The 26923-nt window shown below is 31.3% G+C and overlaps 1 protein-coding gene and 17 non-coding genes across 18 annotated transcripts in view; all 18 read right to left on the bottom strand.

Moving 5' to 3' along the window:
• The window catches only part of LOC113386719, a 36112-nt gene that overhangs the window by 4868 nt on the left and 4321 nt on the right, over positions 1-26923 (bottom strand). The window contains exons 9-10 of the mRNA XM_026624482.1: positions 8726-8783; positions 4261-4479 (exon numbers count right to left, since the gene is read on the bottom strand). Of these exons, the coding sequence (XP_026480267.1) occupies positions 4261-4479; positions 8726-8783 (277 nt within the window). The remainder of the gene's footprint in view (positions 1-4260; positions 4480-8725; positions 8784-26923) is intronic.
• On the bottom strand, positions 16701-16774 carry Trnai-aau. Its single transcript has one exon. It is a non-coding gene; the product is annotated as a tRNA-Ile (tRNA).
• On the bottom strand, positions 17183-17256 carry Trnai-aau. Its single transcript has one exon. It is a non-coding gene; the product is annotated as a tRNA-Ile (tRNA).
• Trnai-aau lies at positions 17344-17417 on the bottom strand. The gene has a single exon. It is a non-coding gene; the product is annotated as a tRNA-Ile (tRNA).
• On the bottom strand, positions 17505-17578 carry Trnai-aau. Its single transcript has one exon. It is a non-coding gene; the product is annotated as a tRNA-Ile (tRNA).
• Trnai-aau lies at positions 17988-18061 on the bottom strand. The gene has a single exon. It is a non-coding gene; the product is annotated as a tRNA-Ile (tRNA).
• On the bottom strand, positions 18149-18222 carry Trnai-aau. The gene has a single exon. It is a non-coding gene; the product is annotated as a tRNA-Ile (tRNA).
• Trnai-aau lies at positions 18472-18545 on the bottom strand. The gene has a single exon. It is a non-coding gene; the product is annotated as a tRNA-Ile (tRNA).
• Positions 18633-18706, bottom strand: Trnai-aau. The gene has a single exon. It is a non-coding gene; the product is annotated as a tRNA-Ile (tRNA).
• Positions 18794-18867, bottom strand: Trnai-aau. Its single transcript has one exon. It is a non-coding gene; the product is annotated as a tRNA-Ile (tRNA).
• Trnai-aau lies at positions 18955-19028 on the bottom strand. Its single transcript has one exon. It is a non-coding gene; the product is annotated as a tRNA-Ile (tRNA).
• Trnai-aau lies at positions 19116-19189 on the bottom strand. Its single transcript has one exon. It is a non-coding gene; the product is annotated as a tRNA-Ile (tRNA).
• Trnai-aau lies at positions 19277-19350 on the bottom strand. Its single transcript has one exon. It is a non-coding gene; the product is annotated as a tRNA-Ile (tRNA).
• Positions 19438-19511, bottom strand: Trnai-aau. Its single transcript has one exon. It is a non-coding gene; the product is annotated as a tRNA-Ile (tRNA).
• Trnai-aau lies at positions 19599-19672 on the bottom strand. Its single transcript has one exon. It is a non-coding gene; the product is annotated as a tRNA-Ile (tRNA).
• On the bottom strand, positions 19760-19833 carry Trnai-aau. The gene has a single exon. It is a non-coding gene; the product is annotated as a tRNA-Ile (tRNA).
• On the bottom strand, positions 20081-20154 carry Trnai-aau. Its single transcript has one exon. It is a non-coding gene; the product is annotated as a tRNA-Ile (tRNA).
• Positions 20242-20315, bottom strand: Trnai-aau. The gene has a single exon. It is a non-coding gene; the product is annotated as a tRNA-Ile (tRNA).

Consider the following 26923-nt stretch of genomic DNA (forward strand, 5'->3'; position numbering starts at 1 on the left):
AAAAATAAAATTTTCAAATAAATTATTGTCAATAATAAATATAGTAAAGCCACTTGGAGAAAAAGTGTTTGGCTGATGTGGGTTAATGGTTAATCTATTAACAAAAAAAAAATACTGAACATTTTCATTTTTTCATGTCTCTGAGTACCCATAACCCCTTAATAGGATTAGAAAGTTTTCAACGGTTTTTTTTGTGTTAATTTCAGGATTATCTTCTGCAAAAGGGGCTTGTAAGATTTGTAAAATTCACTTCAGAAATAAAATATTGCCCATTTTTTATGACAGTGAAATTTATATTGGAGACAGCATATAAAAAGACAATGAAAATGTACTATGAGTTTAGAGTACAATTTTTCTGCCTAAAATTAGTCCTCATCCCGAAGGAGAAGTTAGTTTTCGTCTGCAAATCAGACCCATTAATTTCATATTTTTTTAACGGTTTACGTCAAGTAATTATCAATCGCTTGGGACCAGCGAAAGTTTGACCTTGTGTCAGCATTTTCTCCAAAACTGCTTTACCGATTTTAACAACTTAGAAGCTGTTCTATGTAGCTGATAAGGACGTTGCGCGACAAAAGTTAGCCGTTTCTTTACAAAAAATGCAAAATTTTCTACGTTTTCACAAAATTCCCAAATTATATTATTACAATTTCAGAGGTTTCTAAATCTCTTCTCAAATTATTTATGCCGATTATTTACACATATCGGGAAGTTTTTGCAACTTGCCATCAACAAAGCCATCATCGATGATGGACAATTTAATTAAATACTATTCTTTGCTGGATTTTTTAAAACCTACGTGAAAAATATAAATTATGTTTTTAGCACACGAGTTTGTTATGCATTTTTCTTACAAAAATTTATTATCCTGTCTATAAACTTGCTTTCTTCAAAACCTAACCTATGACTATAAATCTACTTCAGGCCTCACCAGATCATTTCATTGTTGATTTATGGACATGTTACAAGAAATATAACTCATATTGACTGCAGTTGTGAAACTCGCATACCAAATTCACATTTGAACTTTATGTTTCTGAGAATTTCTCAGTTGTTACATGAGAAAGAATGTTTGCACAGTGTAATGCATTAATTTATTAATTATTTATTACTTTATTGCAAATATTGTTAAGAACTGGTTTGACTGCATTGATATCTGATGCGACACCTACGCAATCGATTGATGTGTTATATGAGAACAGTTATGATGTTTAATAAACTAGGAATATTGATTATATGGTAATTTTATTGTCCAATTATTGTAACTGTAATTCAGCGAAATGTGTGCGTTAAACGGATTATGCAACGCGTTTATGGACTTGTTAACATCCCAAGGGAGAAGTTCATATTTTAGTCTGAAATTTTGATTCGCTAACTTCATTCAAACCGTATGTGCATGTATAGAACAGAAAATTTGGCTTACAGTCATGTTTTCTCAAAAAAATCTCATTCAACGATTTTCATTAAATGGTTTTTTGCATGTCTCGTGTAAAAATGTACACTTATTCGTCAATTGATTTTGCAAATTCAGAAGCAAAATGGGTATTGCATTTATCAGTTTTTAATATTTTAACTATTTTAAAGATTCCAAATTCTGGAATAATAGATATAAAGGATAGAGCGGGGCTTAAAGGTCCGCGTGTAAGAAGGACCACAACCAATATCTCAAACTAGCCAATTTTTTAACAATTTTATTTGAAAGTAGAGGGCAAAAGATGTTTAATCAAGAATCGTCTTAATTTGGGCGACATTGCTCTCACAAGATAAACGGCCACATTTTTTGTTGCTAGTCTGTTTGTTTTTGAACACGGTTATTTTGTTTACGATACCCCTGAATATAAATTTTAAGTATACTTCATGCAATTGTTTAATAAGATGTTTTGCTATTTTTAAAAAGTTAGATTCGACACTTTTGCATATTTCTATAACCGCTACAATAGCTGGCAATGTTATTCTAACTATGATGATAAATTCTAATAAAGTTCCATGCGAAGGTTTTATAAAAAATGTATGTGCTCATAAAATTTGTATTGCAGACAGAAGTTGTATTCACTTTATTTGTAATAATTATATTTCAAGAAATAATGAGTTTGATTATGATGAATTAAACATAAATTTCTACCAAAGCAAGATAGTAGTAAGAGTTGATAAAGTTTTTTGTTCATTATGTTTAAAAATACATATTTAGATTATGATTTTGAGTTTTGTTGGTGAACTTAACAATTAAACTGCATTGCATTGATTAAATAATGTAGTACTCTATAAAAACTCTTTTGTTTTTAAAAAAAAATTAAATAAATTTTGATATCAGAATATACAACTTACAATCAAATACAAAATATGTTATATATTTAAATTTACTGTAGAATTTTTATTATTAGACTGCTTTTTAGACACACAGTCTTTTACACAACAATTTAAGAATATAGCTTTAAATCAAAGCCTTTTTGCTTAAGTATTTAAAAGCTACCACCATTGACTATGACTGTATATTAAAGTATCTTAAATGTGCAATTAGTATTCTAAAAACGTTCCAAGAAAGACGTGCTTCAGCATCATTCTTTTGTATTATTCTCGTCACAAACAATAAGTTGTACTAACACTACTAGTGAAAAATGGAAGTCAATAACCCATGGAAATTATTGTAAATAAATTCTATGAAAAAACTTTTGTTTTCTACTTCTAAGTAAAATTTTAAAAATACTGAAATGAAAATAACGATTTTTTCCAGCTTTTCATTTTTTGGTATAAAAAATTATGTTCAAATATTTACTTGCAAATTGCAAGTTTTCTCTTATATATATATATATATATATATATATATATGTGTGTGTGTGTGTGTTTGTGTAAGTGTAATAACTTTTGCATATGGTTATAGATATGTTGATAAAAACTATTTATTTTTCTTATACAGGTATCTAAAACAACGTATAATAATTTTATTTAATTTTCAGTTGATAAAATTGAAAATTTTTACATTTCTTCACATTTTGACGGTTTTTGAACATTTTGGCATACCTAAGAAAAAATGGATTTGTGTGTGTGTGTGTATGTATGTATTTATACAATTTTTCGTCCACATTTTCGGGCGCCGACGTTTCAACCGATTTGAATGGTTCAAAAAACATTCCTATTGATAGGGAGATGTGCTGATTAGTTTTCGGCAAAGGCAGGTCCAGCCGTTTCGATTCGGAGCAAAGAGTGCAGAAAATAGAAATCGAGTTTCTGATAGAACGGAGTATCGGATTTGATTGATCTAAAAACATTCAATTTGTAATGACGGGTAGAAGTGGTGTTTAGATTTTGGCAGATCCAGCTGTTTTGGAAATATCGAGCTAAATGTGGAAAAAATGGCAGTTTTTGAGAGAACTAAGCATCCGATTTGAATGAATCAAAAAACTTTCTACTTGTTTTGACAAAATAGTTGTTTTTGGAAAAAAATTCAAATCTAATATAAAGACAATTCAAATTTAATATTTCTCGAACATTTTACCGTACCGTAGGGTACGGGAAGTTCCAGCAAGTTGTCTTGAGGCACGATGCCATCCACAACTAGTTTTGCACTTTATTTCAAGATTATTTTTTACTGTAATACTCAATTTATTCAATAATACCTTGTTAAAGCATCCAAAAAATAAGTTTTCATATATAATTGATATTTGCTGACAGGAAATACCATTGCTACATTTTTGGTCTCAAGTCCAGTAAATAGACCTGCCAATGTATGGTATATTCTCGATATTTGCCACTTACGTCGACGTACGGAAGCAAAAAACTTTAAATCTACCATTTTTAAATTAATTGCTACTTTTAAATCTACCACTTAATGGTCAATAAAGACCACATCTCTCTAGGTCAAAAGCAGTATCTAATATTACGACTGAATTTGTTTCTCGCAGAATGCAATGGTCCTCTTTAAATCATCAATCGAATGTTTTTGAATTTTGCAAATCGATTTATTCAAACGAAAGTATACAGACAACAATTGTATCTATATATTCAAATTTACATGCATGCTACAAAATACACACATCTTTTCTAATGCATGCCAGAATGATTAGAATCTTTTCAAGATAAAGAAAAAGGTAAAAGTAACTAAGAAAAGGAGAAGGTAAAGGTTAAATAGAAAAAAACGTTCCTAATTACTTGCAATTTCAATAATTTGCTACGAAAAGATAATAAATAAATAAATGCCATTACATTTTTATTTTTATTTTTTGATTATGCATATTTTAATTATTATATTTATCAACTACTTACTGGCAAGTTGCTTTCCGTGACAATAGTCTTCGTTCCTCCAGGGGTAGTCGCAGCCTTCGGTCACTCCCCTGTGCTTACCAGCGAAGACCAACCCGTTGGGGCAGTCATATAATTCGGCCCTGCCATTCTGACATTCCCAGTAGCGATCACAATGCGTTCTGTCAGGTGACACCCGGGTTTTGGATTGGCAGGGGTCTTCTTGTTCTTGGCAGAGCACTCCTGGATAAAAAATATAGTAATTAATAGTTGTCCAAAATTATAAACAGAACGCATATTAACAACATTAACTCCTTGTCGAATTTTCCAACTTTTGCCCTGATTTAATCTAACTTAAACTACTGGCACCAAAGCTCTGTGTCCGTTTCAGTGGTCTTATTTTCTCTTCGTATAAATCTTGGAGTTCAAATTCTCCACATAATATTAAAAGAGAAAACATCTCAGCCATTACGTATTACTCGTTATGTCATTCGTACAACATTGCATCATTCTCTATCATCATCAAAGCATTCGCATATCAAAGTATATATTTAATTTAGATATATATCTTTATTTAGATTCTATTTGCAATTGGCTCATTACATATACTCGTAGATACATTTCGCAAAACGCATTTAGAATTTATTCTAGAAAAGATTTTCGCATTTTGAAATTGCCCGAGGACCAAGCTGTGGATTAGCATAATTAGCACTCGAGAATTCTTCTCACATTAGACGAATTGCATAAAAATTATGTAAATATTTAAATATCAAACAGAATTTGGTCATTTGTTCTGTGAATTAAAATTGAGAATGATAACTAGTTGATTTAGAAATTAGTGGTAATAGAATGTGCGAAAAATGAAATTGGATGATATGCTGATTTTGATTCTTAGAGACTTGTTCTGAACAATGATTTTTTTAACAAAAATATTTGAAAATAGAAGGTGAAATATGTAAAACCAGCCATCACCTTTGTCTTATTTGAAAATTCATAATAAAAGTGTTTGTTAGTTGTTTAGTTTACTAGAACTTATTATAATTTTTAAGTCCGTTTTTAAATATTTAAATGTAAAGATGAATTGTTATTTTGAAGTTGAAATCAACAGTTTTATTTATATAATTTTAAAAGCTTGCATGTAGATGAGTTAAAAAGGTCAACTCTACATTTAACATTTCAACACTGATGAATAGTTGCTTGTTGGATATGTGCCATTTTGTTGTCATTAACTTCACGTTACGGTAATCGCAAAAAAATCTAAAATGAAAATTTTTGCATATCTTACGTTTCGAAGGTTTCTGAACATTATGGCAGAAAAAATGGATGTATGTGTGTGTGGTTTCGGGCGCATATGATTCAACCGATTTGAAAGATTCAAAAAACATTCGGTTCCTATTAATGAAAAGACGTGCTGATTAGTTTTTGGCGGAGACAGGTCCAGTCGTTTCGAAGATACGGGGCAAAAAGTGCTAAAAACGTAATTCAGTTTTTGAGAGAACGTAGTACCCTATTTGAATGATTCGAAAATGAAGAAATGAAGAATTGATGGAATTTTTGGTAAGGCAGGTTTAGCGGTTTTGGAGATACAGAGGAAAAAGTAAAAAAAACGATATTTTGCGGTCGAAAATGATCATTAGAGATATGCACATCAAATTATGAGATAATTGATACAAATAAAAATGTGTACTAATTTTGTTACAATTTTGTTGTTTTCCTACCAAGATTATTAAGATTTAAAGTTTACTTATACGGTTCAAACAAATTTCAAAATTTTCAGAAAATTCAAAGTTTTATACTTCAAATATGAATTTTGAATTTACAATTCAGTTTGAAAATAAATGTATTTCAAATGCGATGGATTTTTCAGCGTCTCTTCTTAATGAAAACATTTTTAAATGCTTTTTGTGATAAGATCGTCACTGCGATTATAATTATCTATTTGAAAATGCTTAAAACTATTGTTATTAATCATTGATCAGTAATATTTAGTTTAGTTTAGTTTAATTTTAGTTTGACATTTCAAATTTTGATGGGCGAAAACAATGCCAACTAGTAGTGCATGGTATCGTGCCTTCAGGCAAATTACTGGAACTTCCTGTACCAGAATTAAATATTCGAGAAATTGATTCAATATCAATTGATTACTGATTTTTTTTTCTCGAATATTTAATTCTGGTACGGAATGTTCCAGTAATTTGCCTTAAGGCACGATGCCATGCACCACTAGTTGGCATTGTTTTCGCCCATCAAAATTTGAAATGTTAAACTCACGGAACCTGAACAATGTTATAATATTCACAATAGAATTATACGAAAAATTCCAAATTGCAAATTTCTTTTCATATTTTTCTAAAGAAATGAATGTATTCAGATCCCATAGATAACAAGTTAAGCCAAGCATCAACTTTTGAATTACTCGAATTCTCAAATGCACAGAACCATAAACGAAATGTGCAAAATATAATTGAGTTGTTTCACAGTGAAATATTGTTTATTTTGTTTATAATTTCGCAATAATAATATTTAAAAAGTTATGAATCACTATGACGAATGTGCTTTTAAAACAATGGCAGTGCAAAAGAACTAATTAGTTGCTATTAGTTAATTTTTCTTGTTGTATTATAATTTTTTTAATCTTTAAGATATTTATAATATAAGTATTTTAAAGATTAGAAAAATGAACAATTTATTGGAGATTTACTTTATATCCATGTAAGACAGTCGAAAATATATTGTTGAATAAAAAAAAAATCAATACAACAAAATGAAGAATTATAGCATACCTATTATGCTAAATTTTTCATTTTGTTTATAACAAGTTTTTCTACAGGATAGCTTTTCAAATGTCATTATAATTTATTGCAAGATTATAGTCATTGTAATGTCTAATATAAGACAGATTGTGATTTAAATTAAAACTAAAAAAATATATATTTAGGAAACTCATTTTTATCTAAAAGGCATTTTTAATGTCTTACATAACAAACAAGTCCTTTCATTGAAAGCTGTGAAAACAAATTTTATGATCGATTGCAATGAATTCGTTGAGGTTGACGACAAGATGAATTTGAGAAAGAATGTGAAAATATTGAAGGAGAATATACATCTGAAGATATCTTTAAAAAATCAGAATCCCCAATCTTCTCTACTTTCTTACTTAATTAAAGTAAACTGTTCACATTTTTCATTTGGTATATAAGTAATCGGAGGAAATTTTGAAAAATGTGATTCCAAACATATTCAATTTTTCTTTTGTTAAAAGGGATTATCTTAGTGAGATACAAAAAAAAGAGTAATTGCACATTTTGAATTACTGTATTAAGGGAGACTGGGTACGATTGTGCCAGGGTACGGTAATTACGGTCGCCATAACTGCTAAACTAATCTGATTTTGAGGTAGGGTCCAAAGTGAGAAAGATGAAGTATATTTGTTCGAACAAGTTCCCTTACATTTAAGTAGGGTAAGTTATAGTAATCGCAGGAAAATCGAAAATTAAAATTTTTATATATCCTTACGTTTCGAAGGTTTCTGAACATTTTGGCATACCTCAGAAAAAATGGATGTGTGTGTGTGTGTGTGTGTGCGGATACAAATTTTCGTCGACGATTTTGGGAACACCGATCAACCGGTTTGAAAGATTCAAAAAACATTCGATTTGTATTGATAAGAAGACGTGCTGAATAGTTTTTGGCAAGTTTTCGTTTCGTTTTTGGCAAAAGCAGATCTAGCCGTTCCGAAGATACGGGGTAAAAAGTGCCAGAAACGGTAACTCAGTTTTTAAGAGAACAGAGCGTCCGCTTTTAATAATTCAAAAATCATTTTACTTGTAGTGACTAGATGAAGAACTGATTGAATTTTCATGAAGGCAGGTTTAGAGGTTTCGGAGATCCAGTGAAAAAAGTAAAAAAATGCCATTTAGCGGTCAAAAATGATCATTAGACATATGCACATCAAATTATCAGATATTTTATAGAGATTTTAACAATAAGTATAAATTTTGTTTACATTCCCGTGGGTTCCGTACCAATGTTTATCCGTTAGACGGTGACGCAGCGCTTACGCGCTTAGATATTTTGTCTCTACGCAATGCAGTTAAAGCAGTACGATTGCTTTGAAAAAAAGTTCAGAATTTCCAAAATATTTCAAAATAAAGAAAACATTTTTTTTTTTCAAAAAAATTAATTTTTGTCAAAAATTTATAGTTTCTTAAAAATCTAATTTTTTCAAAGTAAAATTTTTTCAAAAATGTTAATCTATTTAAAAAAAAACATTTTTGGTACGGGAAGTTTCAGCAATTCACTAATGCCATGCGACACACTAGTTTAACATATTTTTATGTAAGTAGAAGTACACACCCCCAGGATGTCTATGACGGCCGCCCTTTCTTGTATGATTTGATTTATCCAACGTAATTAAGGACGGTAGTTCAGTATTTTCACTTAGAAAAATGTTCAAATTATCATTTAATTTATTTTACTCTCAGCTAACTAATTGAATTGCTAACTAAAAAAAGTAGCACAATAGTACCAGCCTCCCCTACTATTCTCTTATTTTATTTGAAATTTAGTACTAGTAATTATCTAAGTAAGGTGCATCATAATTAGCGAACATCACACAAGCGTGCATTACAGTTTCCGTGTTTACTACTTTTTTACCATGAAAATATTCGAGCAATTTGAAAAAATTCCAAATTGCGAATTCCTCTTTCTCTTTCTGGATAATTTTCATCGAATAAGAATGAAAATGTTCAATTAGTTGGCTGTAAAAGTGATTATTACTTACTTTCTTGCTCTGACATGCGCATAAATTATTATCGCTCCCATGCGGAGCAAAATAACATATGAGTTCAACAAACACATCGTCGGATCCGAGCCAAGACACTTTCTCCACTGATACGAGCAGACTTTCTTAACAAACAACATGATCAGACTTTGAGAGCAAGGTGAAAGTCTATATCATATGAATATCATCGTAAATTAATAACAGATATTCAAAACGATATACATATACACGCACACACGCATGTATTAGATGTTAAGGATAATTAATTTTGAATAAAATTGTGGAAGACAAAAATATTTGCTGTCTGAAAATTCGTTAACAACACTATTGAAAATTTAAATCAGTGGTGCATGGTATCGTGTATAAGGCAAGTTGCTGGAACTTCTAATACAGTAATTTAAAATTTTCAAATGCTGTAAAAAAATTTCAAAGAAATCGCGCTGTGTAGCTGTTTTAGAGACGAAATATCAAAGCATAAAGGCACTGTCTAACAGTTGAACATTATAAACCTTGGTACTGAACTCATAGAAATGTAAACAAAATTTGTAATTATTATTAAAATCTCTATAAAATATGTATCTGACAATTTGATGTGCATATGTCTAATGATCATTTTTGAACGCCAAATGACTTTTTTCTTTTTTTTTTGCATCTTCAAAACCGCTACCTGTCTTTCCAAAAATTTAACTAATTTTTCATTATGTCAATACAAGAGATATGTTTTTTGAATGATTCAAATCGGCCGCTCGAAATCGTGAACGAAAAATTATATCCAAACGTATACACATATATACATATTACATACACGCACATCAATTTTTCTTAAAGTATACCAAAATGTTCATAGGGCATTGATAAGGTAAAGATATATAAAAATAATACAATTTTTAGCTTTATAACTCAAACTTTTTTAAAAATCAACCACTTGCAATCAAAACTTGCAATTCAAATTGCAATCTCACCAAAATTTTTATTTTAAGTATGGCTAGTTAGAAGTTCACCTTATTGAAATTTTAAATTTATTTTTATAATGTGCGTTTTCAATTATGTCTATTTATCACCAAATTCTCCAGTTTTTAAATGTTACTTGTTTGAAGGAATCATACAAACAAAATCGAACATTTTTTGTCTTTGATGAGATTTTATATAAATTTATTTTGCAAACAATATCCTAATTCGTTATCCTTAAGCATAACATTTTCTTATCATCCAAAAAAACTTAAACTATAATTTTATGCCATCATAAGGACATATGAATGAATTAGGGAACGAGCATAAAATTAATAATACAACAATATGACTTTGCATTTCCTGTGTGACACAAACAACCTAATTTTCTTGATTGACACAAGTTGTGTAGATTAATCTGTGTCCTCAAAAAGAGTTAAAAAATATTATATCACACATATAAGTAACTAATTAATTTTCAATTAATTACAGCTTTAGTGTTACGTGCTAGTGCCAATGATTATATTTATCTTAATATACTTTATGCATGTCTTTAATTTATTCGTATCAACTGATGACAACATAAAATTATAAATCGAAACGCTTCAAAAATACAGATTTTTTAATTTTTTTTTGTTTACTTGATGACCTAGTGTTATTAGAATGCAACCCAGTGATCGACTACTCTCTATCTGATGAGAACTTTTTCAGATTTTTTATCTAATACTTGTGAGTCCACAATAACTCCAATGGCTATTTTCACTTGATATTATAAAATATAATTAATGACATTACAAAAAAAGAATTATTTTATCCGGCTAAGATTTCTCTTAAGATTAGGTTGCTGATTTTGATCTATACTATTCTATGATAAAACATGTTCATGATCACATTGTCACGGCAATTTTTTTTTTTGCATAGGAATACAATGAGTATTGTATTCCTTCACTTTAAATGTCGATTATGATCTTTATGCTTTTGAACTGTATGACTTTGATTGTTACAATAATCTTATACATACCATCTTATCTGAGAAATAAGTGATGTATTGTGATCGATAGCGATTTTATCCATGGATTTGTGGAACGAATTGAAGTAATATTTGTAATTTGTGTATTGTTTTACGTAATAATTATTACTTTTATATAGTTTTAAATTGTTGGGGATCACGTGCTTTAATGAATGGGCTGCAATTGTCAACATAAAACATAAATGAAACTACTATGGTAGTTCCACCATGAAGATTATTATGATCATATTGTCTATATTCTGCTTAATACGCGTTTTTTGACTGGACCCTAAAAATCGTCTTGGCGGGATTTACATTATTTATTTTGTGATATATTATATATTGATGCTCAAATCTGCGAGTCATTACTCTCACGCTTCGTTCTACACTTATTCCTTATAATAATTTGCAAGTAATTACATTCATTTTTAACTTCCAGTAGGGTAAGTTCTAGTAACAGTAAAAAAATTAAAATAAAAAATTTTGCATATCTTTACATTTCAATGGTTTCTGAACATTTTGGCATACCTATTTGAAAATTTGGCATACCTAAACGGCTAAACGGGCGGCGGTTTAGGAGATTAGGAACAGGGTGCAGAAAATAGAAATCAAGTTTTTGAGAGAACATCAGATTTGGTTGGTTCAAAAATCATTCAATTCGTAAAAATGGGAAGAAGTGGAAATTAGCTTTTGGCAAATAGTCCATATTACATGATGTGAATACGAATAAAAGAAGACTATTATTAGTTTTATACTAGTCGAGCGCTACGACGCTTGGAAGCATGGTTAAAGTGATGAGGCAGGTACAGGAAAATCCTACCAACATTGATGATAGCAACATGGGTTTTTTCTTTACTTGGCATTTCAGAAAGATTTTGAAGAGAGTTGACGGTCTTCATATTATGCATATCCGACGTCTTTCAGCACCCGCTTTAAAAGACAGCTCCCGCCGTTTCGTAGATACGGATTCGTGCAACAAATGGTAGTTTTTGAGAGAACGATGTATCCGACTTGAATGATTCATTAAACATTTTTTTGGTTCATTCATTAAATTCATTAAATTCATTAAATTCATTAAAGATTTTTTTTAATAATTTGCGTTTTTTTAAAAATCAAAAATATAATTTGGATTTTAATTTTAATATTAGCTACAATTCTAAACTCGAGATATATAGTCCTTTAATTATAACTCCGCTTTATTAAGTTGTGTTTATTTACTTTTTATGTAAACATATATAAACGTCGTCATGGAATTGATAAGCTCTTATATTTGGTCTATAAAATACTTATGATAAAGCATTTTATATTTTCATTTTGATATCATGCAGTAGTGATACCAATTTTCATTTGAAAATATATCAAAAACATGTTTCCAATTGAAAATAGCCCATTTCGGGCACTGCAGTGGGAAATGGCAATGAGAAATATCTAACACTATTTATCCCTGGTTCTAGCTGGAGTTAAATTCGGTGGCAATTGGTTTATTATTTTTAACTGTGGTTCTAGAAATGTTATTTACAATTACGGAACCGAAGATTAAATTTGTACTAATACTGTACTTTGAAATGTACGAGAATAATAAAAAATAACAATAATTATCGAAAAATGGTCACACTTTTGACATAACTCTAAGTTACGTTTAAATCCTCATGATTTTCAAAATACTTGAGATAATTTTTTTCATGATGAATACAATCACACTGTTTAGGCTTGATATTGAGTTCCGGGACACTCTGTGTATATATGTTGTATTTGTATATATATATATATATATATATATATATATATATATACATATTTAAATATCATATTATATTATATTCGCCAAGAATAACGGTAACTAAAGTTTAATGACTGAATGAATTTTATGAGTCTTAATTAAACGCTAAACCGAGTATGAAAGAACAGCTTTCCATATGAAAATAAAATTTCTATTACAATTGCTTTCAACATTTATTGCTACTGGACCATTAAATATGTTTTAATTAAAATATTAATATATTTCCATATATATATGCATTTGTATGAAATAAAATGTGCAATAACTATTACATTAACAAAACAAAACAGTTATAAAAATGTGACTGTTCATTTCTTATCAAATCGTTTTGTGACGATTTCATGACAAAATCTTTAAGAACTGATATATTTATTTTATTATCTTATTAGATGAATATACAGATTTATTGTTTCTTAGAAGTAAATCTATAAAATATATTTTCAATACACATAAATCAAAGATTTTCATACGAGTATCCACTATTACAGTGAAATGAATGAAGAAAATGAAGAGAAAACTAAATTAAATTTCAAATTTATTTTAATTTACAAATTATTCAAATCGGTTGATCCGTGCGCCGGAATATGTGGACGAAAAATTATACACACATACATTCGTTTTTGTTAAAGTATGTCAAAATGTTCAGAAACCTTTAAAACATAAAGATATGCAAATGTTAAAAAGAGCACATGCGCAAGCACAAGTGTACAACGAGGGCGTCATAAAGCAATCTACCCTGTTACATATATTTTCAACATTAACCATCTCGGCCAAATCGGTATCAAGCAGTAGTGATTTTATATTTTTGCTTGATTTAAAATATGATCAAGTGAATCGAGGTTATTGATGCAATCCATTGATCAAAATGGATACTCCTACTGCTTGATATATATGCATCTCGTGCGGAAGACACTTATAAAGTGCTACGTATGGAGCATTGCTCTGTACAGATCGGAGACATGGACTCTAAGAAAGGGCGATAAGAACTACCTCGAGAGTTTTGAAATGTGGCGCTGAAGAAAAATGGAGAAGATAAAGTAGACAGGCAAGATAACAAATATGAGATATAGAGATGAGTGAAAAATAAGCGAAGAAAGGCCTCTACTGAGCACAATCCTGAAAAGAAAAGGAATCTGGATCGGACTCGTTCTGTAAAAAGAGTGTCTTCTGCACGACGTAGTCGAGGGTAAACTAGAAGGACTGAAAGGAATGAGAAGAAGAAGAATGCAGACAATTGATGACCTACGCGAGAAGACAAAATACAGGGAATTGAAAGCCGAAGCGCAGGATCAAGAAGCATGGAAGCAGAAGTTCGGGAAGGAAAATACAGGGAAAATGTGTAAAATCGTGGGGGGAATAGTGGTAATGGGAATGATAGACGACGAGGGTAAGGGGATCATTTACTTGTGGTAGCTCTCGCACCATGGATCTGCCTTCGCGCAGACTATCATTTCTTATATATATATATATATATATATATATATATATATATAATATGTATATGGTGTATAATATATGTATGATATAAAGCATAGTTATTATTAAAACATATAGTACAGTGTTATAAAAGTGAAAGGAGAAACACACAATACTGGTTTTGTTATCTTCAATCGACATATCTGCATCATATATATATATATATATATATATATATATATATATATATGTTTAATTTGAGTTTAATATTCGGGCGTAACATCAATAAAAATAGTATGAGTTTTTTTAAAAAATTTATTTATTTAAAATCCATACGTTTCGGCTAGCATCTTAGCCATCATTCAGTGGTAATCAAGTTAACTATAAAAATTAAAACTAAATAAATTATATGAAAGGAAATTTCAAGAAAATACTTAGAAAATAATTTTAACAATTTTAATAAAAAACTACAGTTTACCGTAGAATTAGAGACAGTGAATTCGATTAGTTTTCTAGACATCAGACTAATACGTACAAATGACCACCGACTAATTACTAACTGGTACCAGAAACCAACTAGCTCCGGACGATACATAAATTACCACTCATACCACCCTCTTAAAATGAAAATAGCGACAATAATAAATTTAACAGACCACGCCATATTACTATCTGACAAAAACTTCTGGGACAAGAACATTGACCTGGTTATAAACACACTGAAAAACAACTCATATCCTACGAACATAATCAACTCGGTCATAAATAACAGACGCAGTTACATTTTTAACAAACAAAAAGACCTCACAGACCATAAAAACCGTTTAGACTTAGAATCATATACTGGTGTCATTTGCCTACCGTACGTAAAAGATTTATATTTCTCGTGGAAAAAACTATTTCAACAGTGTGGCATTCTGTTGGTATGTAATTGTGATGCAACCCTTAGTTCAATTTTTACACAAATGAAATCTAAGTTCAATTTTGACCGCCTCAGGAATTTGGTATATCAAATTAATTGCTCTAATTGCGAACTCTTTTATATTGGAGAAACTAGCCAAAACCTGAGTAAACGCCTTAATCAACACAAAAATAATTCAAAAAAATCCCAAGCAATTTAAAACAATGTTAACTGAGCATATTAAAAATTTTAATCATGATATCGATTTTTTTAACCCTAAAATTTTACATTTTGAAGAGAATACAATTAAAAGAAGATTCGCTGAGGGGTTGTTTTTACAATTACATAACGACAAAGTGATAAACAAACGCTTTGACAATACGGCCCTGAACGAAGCGAACACGTGGTTTCTTAATAGCGTGTCAAAATTCCTTAAAAAATAACAAAATCCCATCGCCTTTTAAATTTTCCAAAAAATATCAACACATGCTAAAAACTACTTTGAGAAAGTTGTGACATTTCTATCCTAAACTCCGAAGAGTAAATACATAGTTTCGACAACTTGTCAAGTTATCATGATTATTAGTGTGTTTTACCATTTGTGATGTTTGTGTTAAAAAATACATATCTTATCAATGTGCACATACTCATACCATGGATTAATAATGGTTTCATATGCTATATTAGGATACAAAATTGTAAGTGTTTTATTACTATTATTATTATTATTGTATTTTCTTGAAATTTCCTTTCATATAATTTATTTAGTTTTAATTTTTATAGTTAACTTGATTACCACTGAATGATGGCTAAGATGCTAGCCGAACGTATGGATTTTAAATAAATAAATTTTTTAAAAAAACTCATACTATTTTATTGATGTTACGCCCGAATATTAAACTCAAATTAAACATATATATCAACATCAAATTCAAGACTATTCAAAAATATATATATATATATATATATATATATATATATGTGTGTATATATATATATATTCATTATAACTTGTACAAATGGAAAATTCTATTGTTTTCATATTGTGTAATAATCATTTTGTGTTTTATTTACTTAATGTTAGTTAAAATAAGGTTTTTTTGAGTTTTGTGTCAAGTTTGATTTTTATGAAGATTGTGCAAGTTTATTCTGCTTAATAATTACACAAAAAATAAGTCTTCCATTATAACTTGTACAAATGGAAAATTCTATTGTTTTCATATTTTTGTAATACAATATAAAAGTATCATACAATCGATAAATAAAGTTCCAAGTTTTGAACTGTTATGAATATGTTGTTACAATTATATTAGAAAAAATATCATAATATTTTAATCGTGCATCAATGCAGAGCTCACCAATTTCAATTACAATTCTGTATTAATCATTTTGTGTTTTATTTACTTAATGTTAGTTAAAATAAGGTTTTTTGGGTTTTGTGTCAAGTTTGCTTTCATGAAGATTGTGCAAGTTTATTCTACTTAATAATTACACAAAAAATAAGACTTCGTTTAATAAGAACACTGACCAAATGACAAAACAGATGCAAAAACTCTATTTTAAATCATTAAATGATATATTGGAAATTAAAAATTTCTACAATTATTAAGGCTCCGAATAAAATATTTGGCCCATGAGGGGATCGAACCCGCGACCTTCGCGTTATTAGCACGACGCTCTAACCAACTGAGCTAATGGGCCTTGTGGAGGACTTCACAAGAGCAGTGAATGGACACGACATTGCAAACAAAAAACTTTTGCAATTATTAAGGCTCCGAATAAAATATTTGGCCCATGAGGGGATCGAATCCGCGACCTTCGCGTTATTAGCACGACGCTCTAACCAACTGAGCTAATGGGCCTTGCGCAAGACTTTACAAGAGGACTAAATGGACACGACATTGCAAACAAAGAACTTTTGCAATTATTAAGGCTCTGAATAAAATATTTGGTACACGAGGGGATCGAACCCGCGACCTTCGCGTTATTAGGACGACGCTCTAACCAACTGAGCTAATGGGCCTTGTGGAAGACTTCATAAGAGCAGTGAATGGACACGACATTGCAAACAAAAACTTTTGCAATTATTAAGGCTCCGAATAAAATATTTGGCCCATGAGGGGATCGAACCCGCGACCTTCGCGTTATTAGCACGACGCTCTAACCAACTGAGCTAATGGGCCTTCTGGAAGACTTCACAAGAGCAGTGAATGGACACGACATTGCAAACAAAAAACTTTTGCAATTATTAAGGCTCCGAATAAAATATTTGGCCCATGAGGGGATCGAACCCGCGACCTTCGCGTTATTAGCACGACGCTCTAACCAACTGAGCTAATGGGCCTTGTGGAAGACTTCACAAGAGCAGTGAATGGACACGACATTGCAAATAAAAAACTTTTGCAATTATTAAGGCTCCGAATAAAATATTTGGCCCATGAGGGGATCGAACCCGCGACCTTCGCGTTATTAGCACGACGCTCTAACCAACTGAGCTAATGGGCCTTGTGGAAGACATCACAAGAGCAGTGAATGGACACGACATTGCAAACAAAAAACTTGTGCAATTATTAAGGCTCCGAATAAAATATTTGGCCCATGAGGGGATCGAATCCGCGACCTTCGCGTTATTAGCACGACGCTCTAACCAACTGAGCTAATGGGCCTTGCGCAAGACTTTACAAGAGGACTAAATGGACACGACATTGCAAACAAAGAACTTTTGCAATTATTAAGGCTCTGAATAAAATATTTGGTACACGAGGGGATCGAACCCGCGACCTTCGCGTTATTAGGACGACGCTCTAACCAACTGAGCTAATGGGCCTTGTGGAAGACTTCACAAGAGCAGTGAATGGACACGACATTGCAAACAAAAAACTTTTGCAATTATTAAGGCTCCGAATAAAATATTTGGCCCATGAGGGGATCGAACCCGCGACCTTCGCGTTATTAGCACGACGCTCTAACCAACTGAGCTAACGGGCCTTCTGGAAGACTTCACAAGAGCAGTGAATGGACACGACATTGCAAACAAAAAACTTTTGCAATTATTAAGGCTCCGAATAAAATATTTGGCCCATGAGGGGATCGAACCCGCGACCTTCGCGTTATTAGCACGACGCTCTAACCAACTGAGCTAATGGGCCTTGTGGAAGACTTCACAAGAGCAGTGAATGGACACGACATTGCAAACAAAAAAACTTTTGCAATTATTAAGGCTCCGAATAAAATATTTGGCCCATGAAGGGATCGAACCCGCGACCTTCGCGTTATTAGCACGACGCTCTAACCAACTGAGCTAATGGGCCTTGTGGAAGACTTCACAAGAGCAGTGAATGGACACGACATTGCAAACAAAAAACTTTTGCAATTATTAAGGCTCCGAATAAAATATTTGGCCCATGAGGGGATCGAACCCGCGACCTTCGCGTTATTAGCACGACGCTCTAACCAACTGAGCTAATGGGCCTTATGGAAGACTTCACAAGAGCAGTGAATGGACACGACATTGCAAACAAAAAACTTTTGCAATTAATAAGGCTCCGAATAAAATATTTGGCCCATGAGGGGATCGAACCCGCGACCTTCGCGTTATTAGCACGACGCTCTAACCAACTGAGCTAATGGGCCTTGTGGAAGACTTCACAAGAGCAATGAATGGACACGACATTGCAAACAAAAAACTTTTGCAATTATTAAGGCTCCGAATAAAATATTTGGCCCATGAGGGGATCGAACCCGCGACCTTCGCGTTATTAGCACGACGCTCTAACCAACTGAGCTAATGGGCCTTGTGGAAGACTTCACAAGAGCAGTGAATGGACACGACATTGCAAACAAAAAACTTTTGCAATTATTAAGGCTCCGAATAAAATATTTGGCCCATGAGGGGATCGAACCCGCGACCTTCGCGTTATTAGCACGACGCTCTAACCAACTGAGCTAATGGGCCTTGTGGAAGACTTCACAAGAGCAGTGAATGGACACGACATTGCAAACAAAAAACTTTTGCAATTATTAAGGCTCCGAATAAAATATTTGGCCCATGAGGGGATCGAACCCGCGACCTTCGCGTTATTAGCACGACGCTCTAACCAACTGAGCTAATGGGCCTTGTGGAAGACTTCACAAGAGCAATGAATGGACACGACATTGCAAACAAAAAACTTTTGCAATTATTAAGGCTCCGAATAAAATATTTGGCCCATGAGGGGATCGAACCCGCGACCTTCGCGTTATTAGCACGACGCTCTAACCAACTGAGCTAATGGGCCTTGTGGAAGACTTCACAAGAGCAGTGAATGGACACGACATTGCAAACAAAAAACTTTTGCAATTATTAAGGCTCCGAATAAAATATTTGGCCCATGAGGGGATCGAACCCGCGACCTTCGCGTTATTAGCACGACGCTCTAACCAACTGAGCTAATGGGCCTTGTGGAAGACTTCACAAGAGCAGTGAATGGACACGACATTGCAAACAAAAAACTTTTGCAATTATTAAGGCTCCGAATAAAATATTTGGCCCATGAGGGGATCGAACCCGCGACCTTCGCGTTATTAGCACGACGCTCTAACCAACTGAGCTAATGGGCCTTATGGAAGACTTCACAAGAGCAGTGAATGGACACGACATTGCAAACAAAAAACTTTTGCAATTAATAAGGCTCCGAATAAAATATTTGGCCCATGAGGGGATCGAACCCGCGACCTTCGCGTTATTAGCACGACGCTCTAACCAACTGAGCTAATGGGCCTTGTGGAAGACTTCACAAGAGCAATGAATGGACACGACATTGCAAACAAAAAACTTTTGCAATTATTAAGGCTCCGAATAAAATATTTGGCCCATGAGGGATCGAACCCGCGACCTTCGCGTTATTAGCACGACGCTCTAACCAACTGAGCTAATGGGCCTTGTGGAAGACTTCACAAGAGCAGTGAATGGACACGACATTGCAAACAAAAAACTTTTGCAATTATTAAGGCTCCGAATAAAATATTTGGCCCATGAGGGGATCGAACCCGCGACCTTCGCGTTATTAGCACGACGCTCTAACCAACTGAGCTAATGGGCCTTGTGGAAGACTTCACAAGAGCAGTGAATGGACACGACATTGCAAACAAAAAACTTTTGCAATTATTAAGGCTCCGAATAAAATATTTGGCCCATGAGGGGATCGAACCCGCGACCTTCGCGTTATTAGCACGACGCTCTAACCAACTGAGCTAATGGGCCTTGAGTTTCCGCTTTTATTATGTGCTCTGATAAAATGATGAATGCGTAGCGATGATAGATTCACTTGAAACTCTATTCTTTAGTTATTTTGTAACTAGGTACAAGTTGCCTTTAAGGAAGGAATTACAATTCCTTCGTTCCTACCAATCATATATGTGTTCTAAATTCGACTGTCGGCAATTTGCGTTGTGTTTCTGGACTTTTTTTTAAATCAGTTAAAAATAAATACACGTGATATCTTACCAGACATCCTCCCCTCCCCAGCGTCATATTTTGTGATTTTTGTCAAATTCCTTTCTCCCTCTTAAACTTCACATGATCGAACCTAGGTGGAGCATTGTCGACTACCGAATTAAATTAACACGATTATACCGTGTCATTTTTTTATTTTTGCACATATTTTCACCTATTTCATTTTTTAATTATATAAATTACTACCATACCAGGTTAACACCTGGTCTAATCCAACCAGGTAATTGGTTGAAGTCAAAATTAAATTATTAATTAGATGATTTCCAAACCTGAGTTACTAAGGTCATTAACAAGGTCACCTGATAAGATTATTATCAGGTTGCACCTATTGCAAAAATTTAATAGCCATTCGATGAAACTCGATAAAGACTTGAATTGATTAATTTTGAGTGGTGAAAGGCTAAAGTTTTTTTTAGAATTAGCAGAAATGCGCAAATTTTTTTGTCCTTTGAACCAAAATTTTTTAACAGATTTTAGAAGTTTAAAAACTGTTTGGAGATATCAGTTGATTATTGTGCTGAATAGTTTTTAGAATAAATTGATAGGGATATTGTTCTGTATTTAATAATACGGTGTTTTTGATGAAACTTTTGTATGGCGATATTTTCATGGTCCTTAGAGACCATGTCTACTAAACGAAACCTATGAAAAATGAAATAATGAAAATGAATTATTGTTCAGAATAATGGGCAGTGCTTTTAGGAAAAACAAGCGCGTGTTTAATATTATTACAATTTTTGAAAGTCGTAAGTATTTATATAATTTCAATTATTGTATGTTGGATCAGAAGAAATCAATTGGAAATTGCATTGATCAGTTTTTAGTAGAAGTAAAAACTTTATATTTATATGAAACAGTTGAAAACTTTATCTAACAATAAGAGGCTAAATATCAATTCTTAATGATTAAGTCGATTGAAAACTATTCTGATTTCGAGAAAGAGAAGAAAGATGTAGTATGATTGTTTGAACATTAACAATGTTAATGTAATGCACCGAAAGCAATAATGGGAACTTGTTCAAACAATCATACTACATGTTTCTTCTCTTTCTCGAAATGGTAATTTAACATGATGTCTTTTTCGATTTCGATTTCTTTCAATAGATAATAATTGTTATTTGTATACAGATAGATCACTTTGTTTGTTATTTTGCTGTAAGTTCAGCATTAGTAGTTAACTACCAGCATTTAGCTTTTGCGTAGATAATTTAGCTTAGCCATAATGATCGTTTATTTCCAACAGTGTGCGTTGGGTACGGTTGTGACAAATTTTGTGGGTACGAGTCTGACACGTATTTCTTGAACTTTTTGAATGCAGATTAAACAGTTAGAGAAAATTCTAACGTAACTAAGACGAAATATAAAAGAAAGAAGGAGAGGAAAATTTAATACAAAAAACAAATTTCACAAAGAATTCTCATTAACTTCATTTAAAAAAAATGTTTTGTTATATTTTAGTCATAAGCTTTGTTCAAATGATTATGTTGTGTTGTGTTACATATTATTGTTATTAACGGCAATAAAAGTGTTTATAGCTATTGTTTTTTAGCCTATGTTTATACCTGTCATAACCGTCCTGGGGGGTAATATTAACTTCCCGTAGGGTAAGCATTTATATTTGTTTATCTATGAGGGTAAGATATTGTAATCGTCCAAATATCGAAACTGAAAATTTTTACATTTCTTCATGTTTCAGAGGTTTCTGAACATTTTGGCATACCTTAGAAAAAATGGATGTGTGTGTATGTATGTGTGTGTATGTAAGTATCGGTTCAAAATACATTCGATTCCTATTGATAGGGATAGATGTGCTGATTAGTTTTTGGAAAAGGCAGGTCCAGCCGTTACAGAAATACGGAGCAAAGAGTGCAGAAAATACAAATTGAGTTTTTGAGAGCACGGAGCATCCGATTTGAATGATCTAAAAAACATTCAGTTCGTAATGACGGGGAAAAGTGGTGATTAGATTTTGGCGAAGGCAGATATAGCAGCTTTGGAGGTACAGAGCTAAATATGCAAAAATAGCAGTTTTTGAGAGAACTAAGCATCTGATTTGAATGGTTCAAAAACCTTTCTGCTTGTTTTGACAAAATAATTGCTTTTAGAAAATATACAAACAAGTATATTTAACTTTGCAATTCAGTTTATATAATTCTTATAAATATTAGACATTTACTATTTCTCGAACATTTCGTTACGGTACGGGAAGTTCCAGCAATTTGCCTTAAGACACGATGTTATACACCACCTATCGTATTGGAGGACGGTTTTACAGAATTTTCACGTAGAAAAATGTTCAAATTACCATTTAATTTATTTTCCTTCCAGCTAACTACTTAAGTAACAAAATTATGGCTAATAAAATAGTGGCACAATGGTACCCAATCTCCCCTAAAACACACACACACACACACACACACACACACATATATATATATATATATATATATATATATATATATATATACATAAATTGAATTAGAGATAATTTATACACGTGTATATATAATTATACAATATTTCCAAATAATAGGCGACTCAATTAATTATACTAGTTGCGTGAAAACCAGATCAATTAATTTTTTCGTCAAAAATTCAACTCAACAGCATAACAAGTGCCCGGGGCCTAATTTCTTAAAATTATTATGCAAGGTACTGTAAATGGGCCATATGAAATAACTTGACAGACATAAAATTATTTATAATTACACATGATTTGTTTTGAAGACATTGCCTGGGAATCAAAAAATAAAATCGTACGCAATATTTAAACGTTAAAGAGCTTGGCAATTGTTTATTGTTATTTTTTCATTCATTTATTATTAGATTAAATTTATCAAGCCTTTTTTTCTAAAAAATATACATATCACACCGTTTATGAGAATTCTTTACAATATGTAGGGGAAGTATGCACAAAATGACTTGGTGTTTTGTTTTTTAATCATATTTATTTATTTAATGATATTATTTAAATCTGAATCGCTTTTACTCATCTTAGATTCATTGACTACCAATAATATAATCTTTTAATTAAGTAGGAACTATAATATCATATTTATTAAGAAAAAATGCAACTACAATGCAGTTACAAAAACCATTTTGTTCATATAGTATGGACAATATGACATATATGGTATGATTGTCTTTGGGACATCAGTGCATGAGCCCAAAGGAAACTTTTGCCGGGGTCAGAATAGGAAAAGAAGGTTTTGCAACAAATGCAAGTCTTTTTCTGACCGTTGGATTTTTTGGTCTGTTTTTAGAAGTAGTAAGAGTAAAAGTTGGAAGTCAATCGCTTTTCACAGGTAACAATTTTATTTTTTCTTGACCTCATTGAACAATAAAACAGTCTTAGTAAGTCTCAGTACTTACGAAATAGTACTTTGTCATTTTGTCCATAGTATAAGTAAGACTGAAGAGCATTTCAAAGTCATTTTGTGCAAGAGCGAAAAAAAGAATAACTAATTAAAAATTTATCAAACGCCTGATTATTTCTGTAAAATTCATCAAAATCTTTAGTACTGGCATGAGTTTTTTTATTTTAAAAGAATAAATACAAATAACTGACTGTGACAATGACGCTTAACATCTGGCAGGATTGTGAATATGGATCCTTGATTTTGGTTATGTTATACAGTCACCGAAACGTTAATAAAATTTGCCATATTTTATATATGGCCACTGTGTCATTTTATCCGTATTATCCCTAATAAAATCGTACTTTAATTTATTGAATAATTTTTTAATTGACATAAGTTTTCTTAGTAGTAAAAAATATGATGTAAAGCTCTTACTAAAACAAAAAAAGTTAAATACAAGAAAAAAATTGGGGAAAAGAGAAATAATGCAAAATAAATAATAAATTATAAATTAGCATAGAAATAAATAATATATAACAATACCAATTAAAAATTTAGATAAATTAAATTTTATTGTCGTAAATATTAATATCGCTATAGAATTTTTTAGGGCATTTTGTAGTTTTATAAAATGTTATTTAAGTCATGAAGATATTTTTTGCAAGGCATTTTGAACATATATATATATATATATATATATATATATATATAATTCAATATACAAATTAAAATATTTGCAAAAAAGGAAAAATTTGCCGGGGTTATATAGAAATGTTTGAAATTATGTATCATAAATTGCATCTTTAATAGTGTAAAATTTAAAACATTACTTTTTACAATAAGGGGACTTTAACGTTCAATGTGACCAATGAATAAATGCTACTATTCACAAAATTAACTTATTGTTAGATACAATTTTATCATTTAATTAATATTAATTATTTTCATATAAATTACCTGCAAAAACAAGCGCCAGCACGCACAATTCAAACTTCATTTTTAATAAATTTTCAAATCCAAAAGCAAATTATTTAATCACACCAACTTGACAAAAAAATTATATTTATATAAGTATTTTATTTAATTCTATCACTTTTATATATTTGGTTATTCCAACTTGAACTTTAATATTAAATCTAGTTTTTGTTTTTGAAATAATTAATTAATATTCTATTAATTATGAGTATTTTTTTGAGTCTCTTTAGAAAGCTCAGTGTTTAATTGAAGACTGCGGAACGAACACTGAATGGAATTGTAAGGACTTCGAGCGAGAGTCTTCGCGGTGGCCCCCTTCTTAGAAATTAAGATGTGCTTTTGTTTAATTTTTAGCCGCAAGCACACACACACACACGCATTATATATATATATATATATATATACCAACATAAATATACATAAATGCATATGTTTTATCCAGGTAGACTTACAGAACCGCTTTCTGAACAAAGAAATTTAGAAAATTTACTCATTTATTAAGAAATGTTGTGGAAAGATTGTAAATATTACTTTAGGTCGTTTGTGAATTATTTATATTTGTTTAAGACGTTGTCACATGAAATTTTATTAAGGTGACGTTAAGTGAAAAATAGCGGATTATACTTAAAATGTTATAATAAGACCATAATGAAAAAAAGGAAACCGACACGTGGGGGGGCGTTCATTAATCACGGGAGCGAGTTTTTGGGGATTTTTGGACCCCCCTCCCCCTTGGTGATACATGGTGATATTCAAAATTACCTCCCCTTCCCCACCAAACATCACGTATATTTTTAGTTACGTGAAAAACTGTAAAATTTTTGAATTTTTTTTGATAATTTTTGAATTACTTAAAAAAAGATCAGTTAAAAAGTAAATACTCATGATATCTTACTATACCCCTCCCTCCCCCACGTGATATTTCGTGATTTTTTGACTACCTCCCCTCCCCCAAAAAACCTCACGTGATTAATGGACACCCCCTTGTTGAAAAACGATACGTTAAAATATTACTTTACGGAATTTCAACGTAGTAAATTCTATTATATTTGTTTTATAAACAATTGTATTGTTTTATTGCCTTATTAATTTCAAACATTTTATGTAATTGCATTTTCATATTATCTTTTTTTCAATTAGTATAAGTGCTTGTCCGCAGATTTATCTAACCATATTATTATGTGAATTTATCCTTGCAAATGTTTAAATCTGTGTCAACTCAATAACCGATTATTTACTCATTCATAATAATAACGTAATTTATTATGAAGAATAATGTATTGTTTGATAATTTATATTGTAACGTGTATTTAATATAAAATTATATAATTTATGTTTATGTTTTAGCCAGAAACCTCAATTACCTATTTTTCTATTTTTTCGTTTCAAGTCATCCTGAATCGTTTGAGACTAAATTTGGAATGTGAGAGTGTGTGTGTTTGTATGTGAGCCAAAATTTGATCATCGACGTTTTTTTAAAAACGGCTGAACGGATTTCAGAAATTTGAAAGCCTTTCAGTGTAACTTGATAAAGACGAGCCTTTTATTTAGAATTGCAAATAGATGGAACTATTATTGTTCGCGTTTACGAAAAAATATTGAACTAGTTCGGAAGAAATTATTTGGGCATCGTGATGATTAAATTGAAATGAATTATTGATTAAATTGCATTAAAAACCTTTATAATTAAATTGTTTCTTTATAATTAATTGTTGGATTTTTTTAACAATTTTGATGAAGTTTTATTATAAATCAACGAAAGTTTAGTTATAAAAAATCATCAAAAATTACAATAATTTAAAAAAAATTTCATGTTAATTTTATAAGGTTTTAAATTTCAACTTGTCTAAAGGCAAAATGGCAATTAAATCTAGTTTTTTGTTAAAGTTACTGCTGATTCTTCAAGGAATGTGCAACGCCCACACAGTTTTCCAAACTTTTTATACATAAATAACTTTCCGTAGTCCTATAATATTTTAAGGTGTTTATTGTTGCTATTTGTTCATAGGGAAATAAACCTAA

Source organism: Ctenocephalides felis, unplaced genomic scaffold (genome assembly GCF_003426905.1).
Source record: "Ctenocephalides felis isolate EL2017-DRISC unplaced genomic scaffold, ASM342690v1 CF-g0.4_SCAFFOLD_00845, whole genome shotgun sequence".
Taxonomy (NCBI): domain Eukaryota; kingdom Metazoa; phylum Arthropoda; class Insecta; order Siphonaptera; family Pulicidae; genus Ctenocephalides; species Ctenocephalides felis.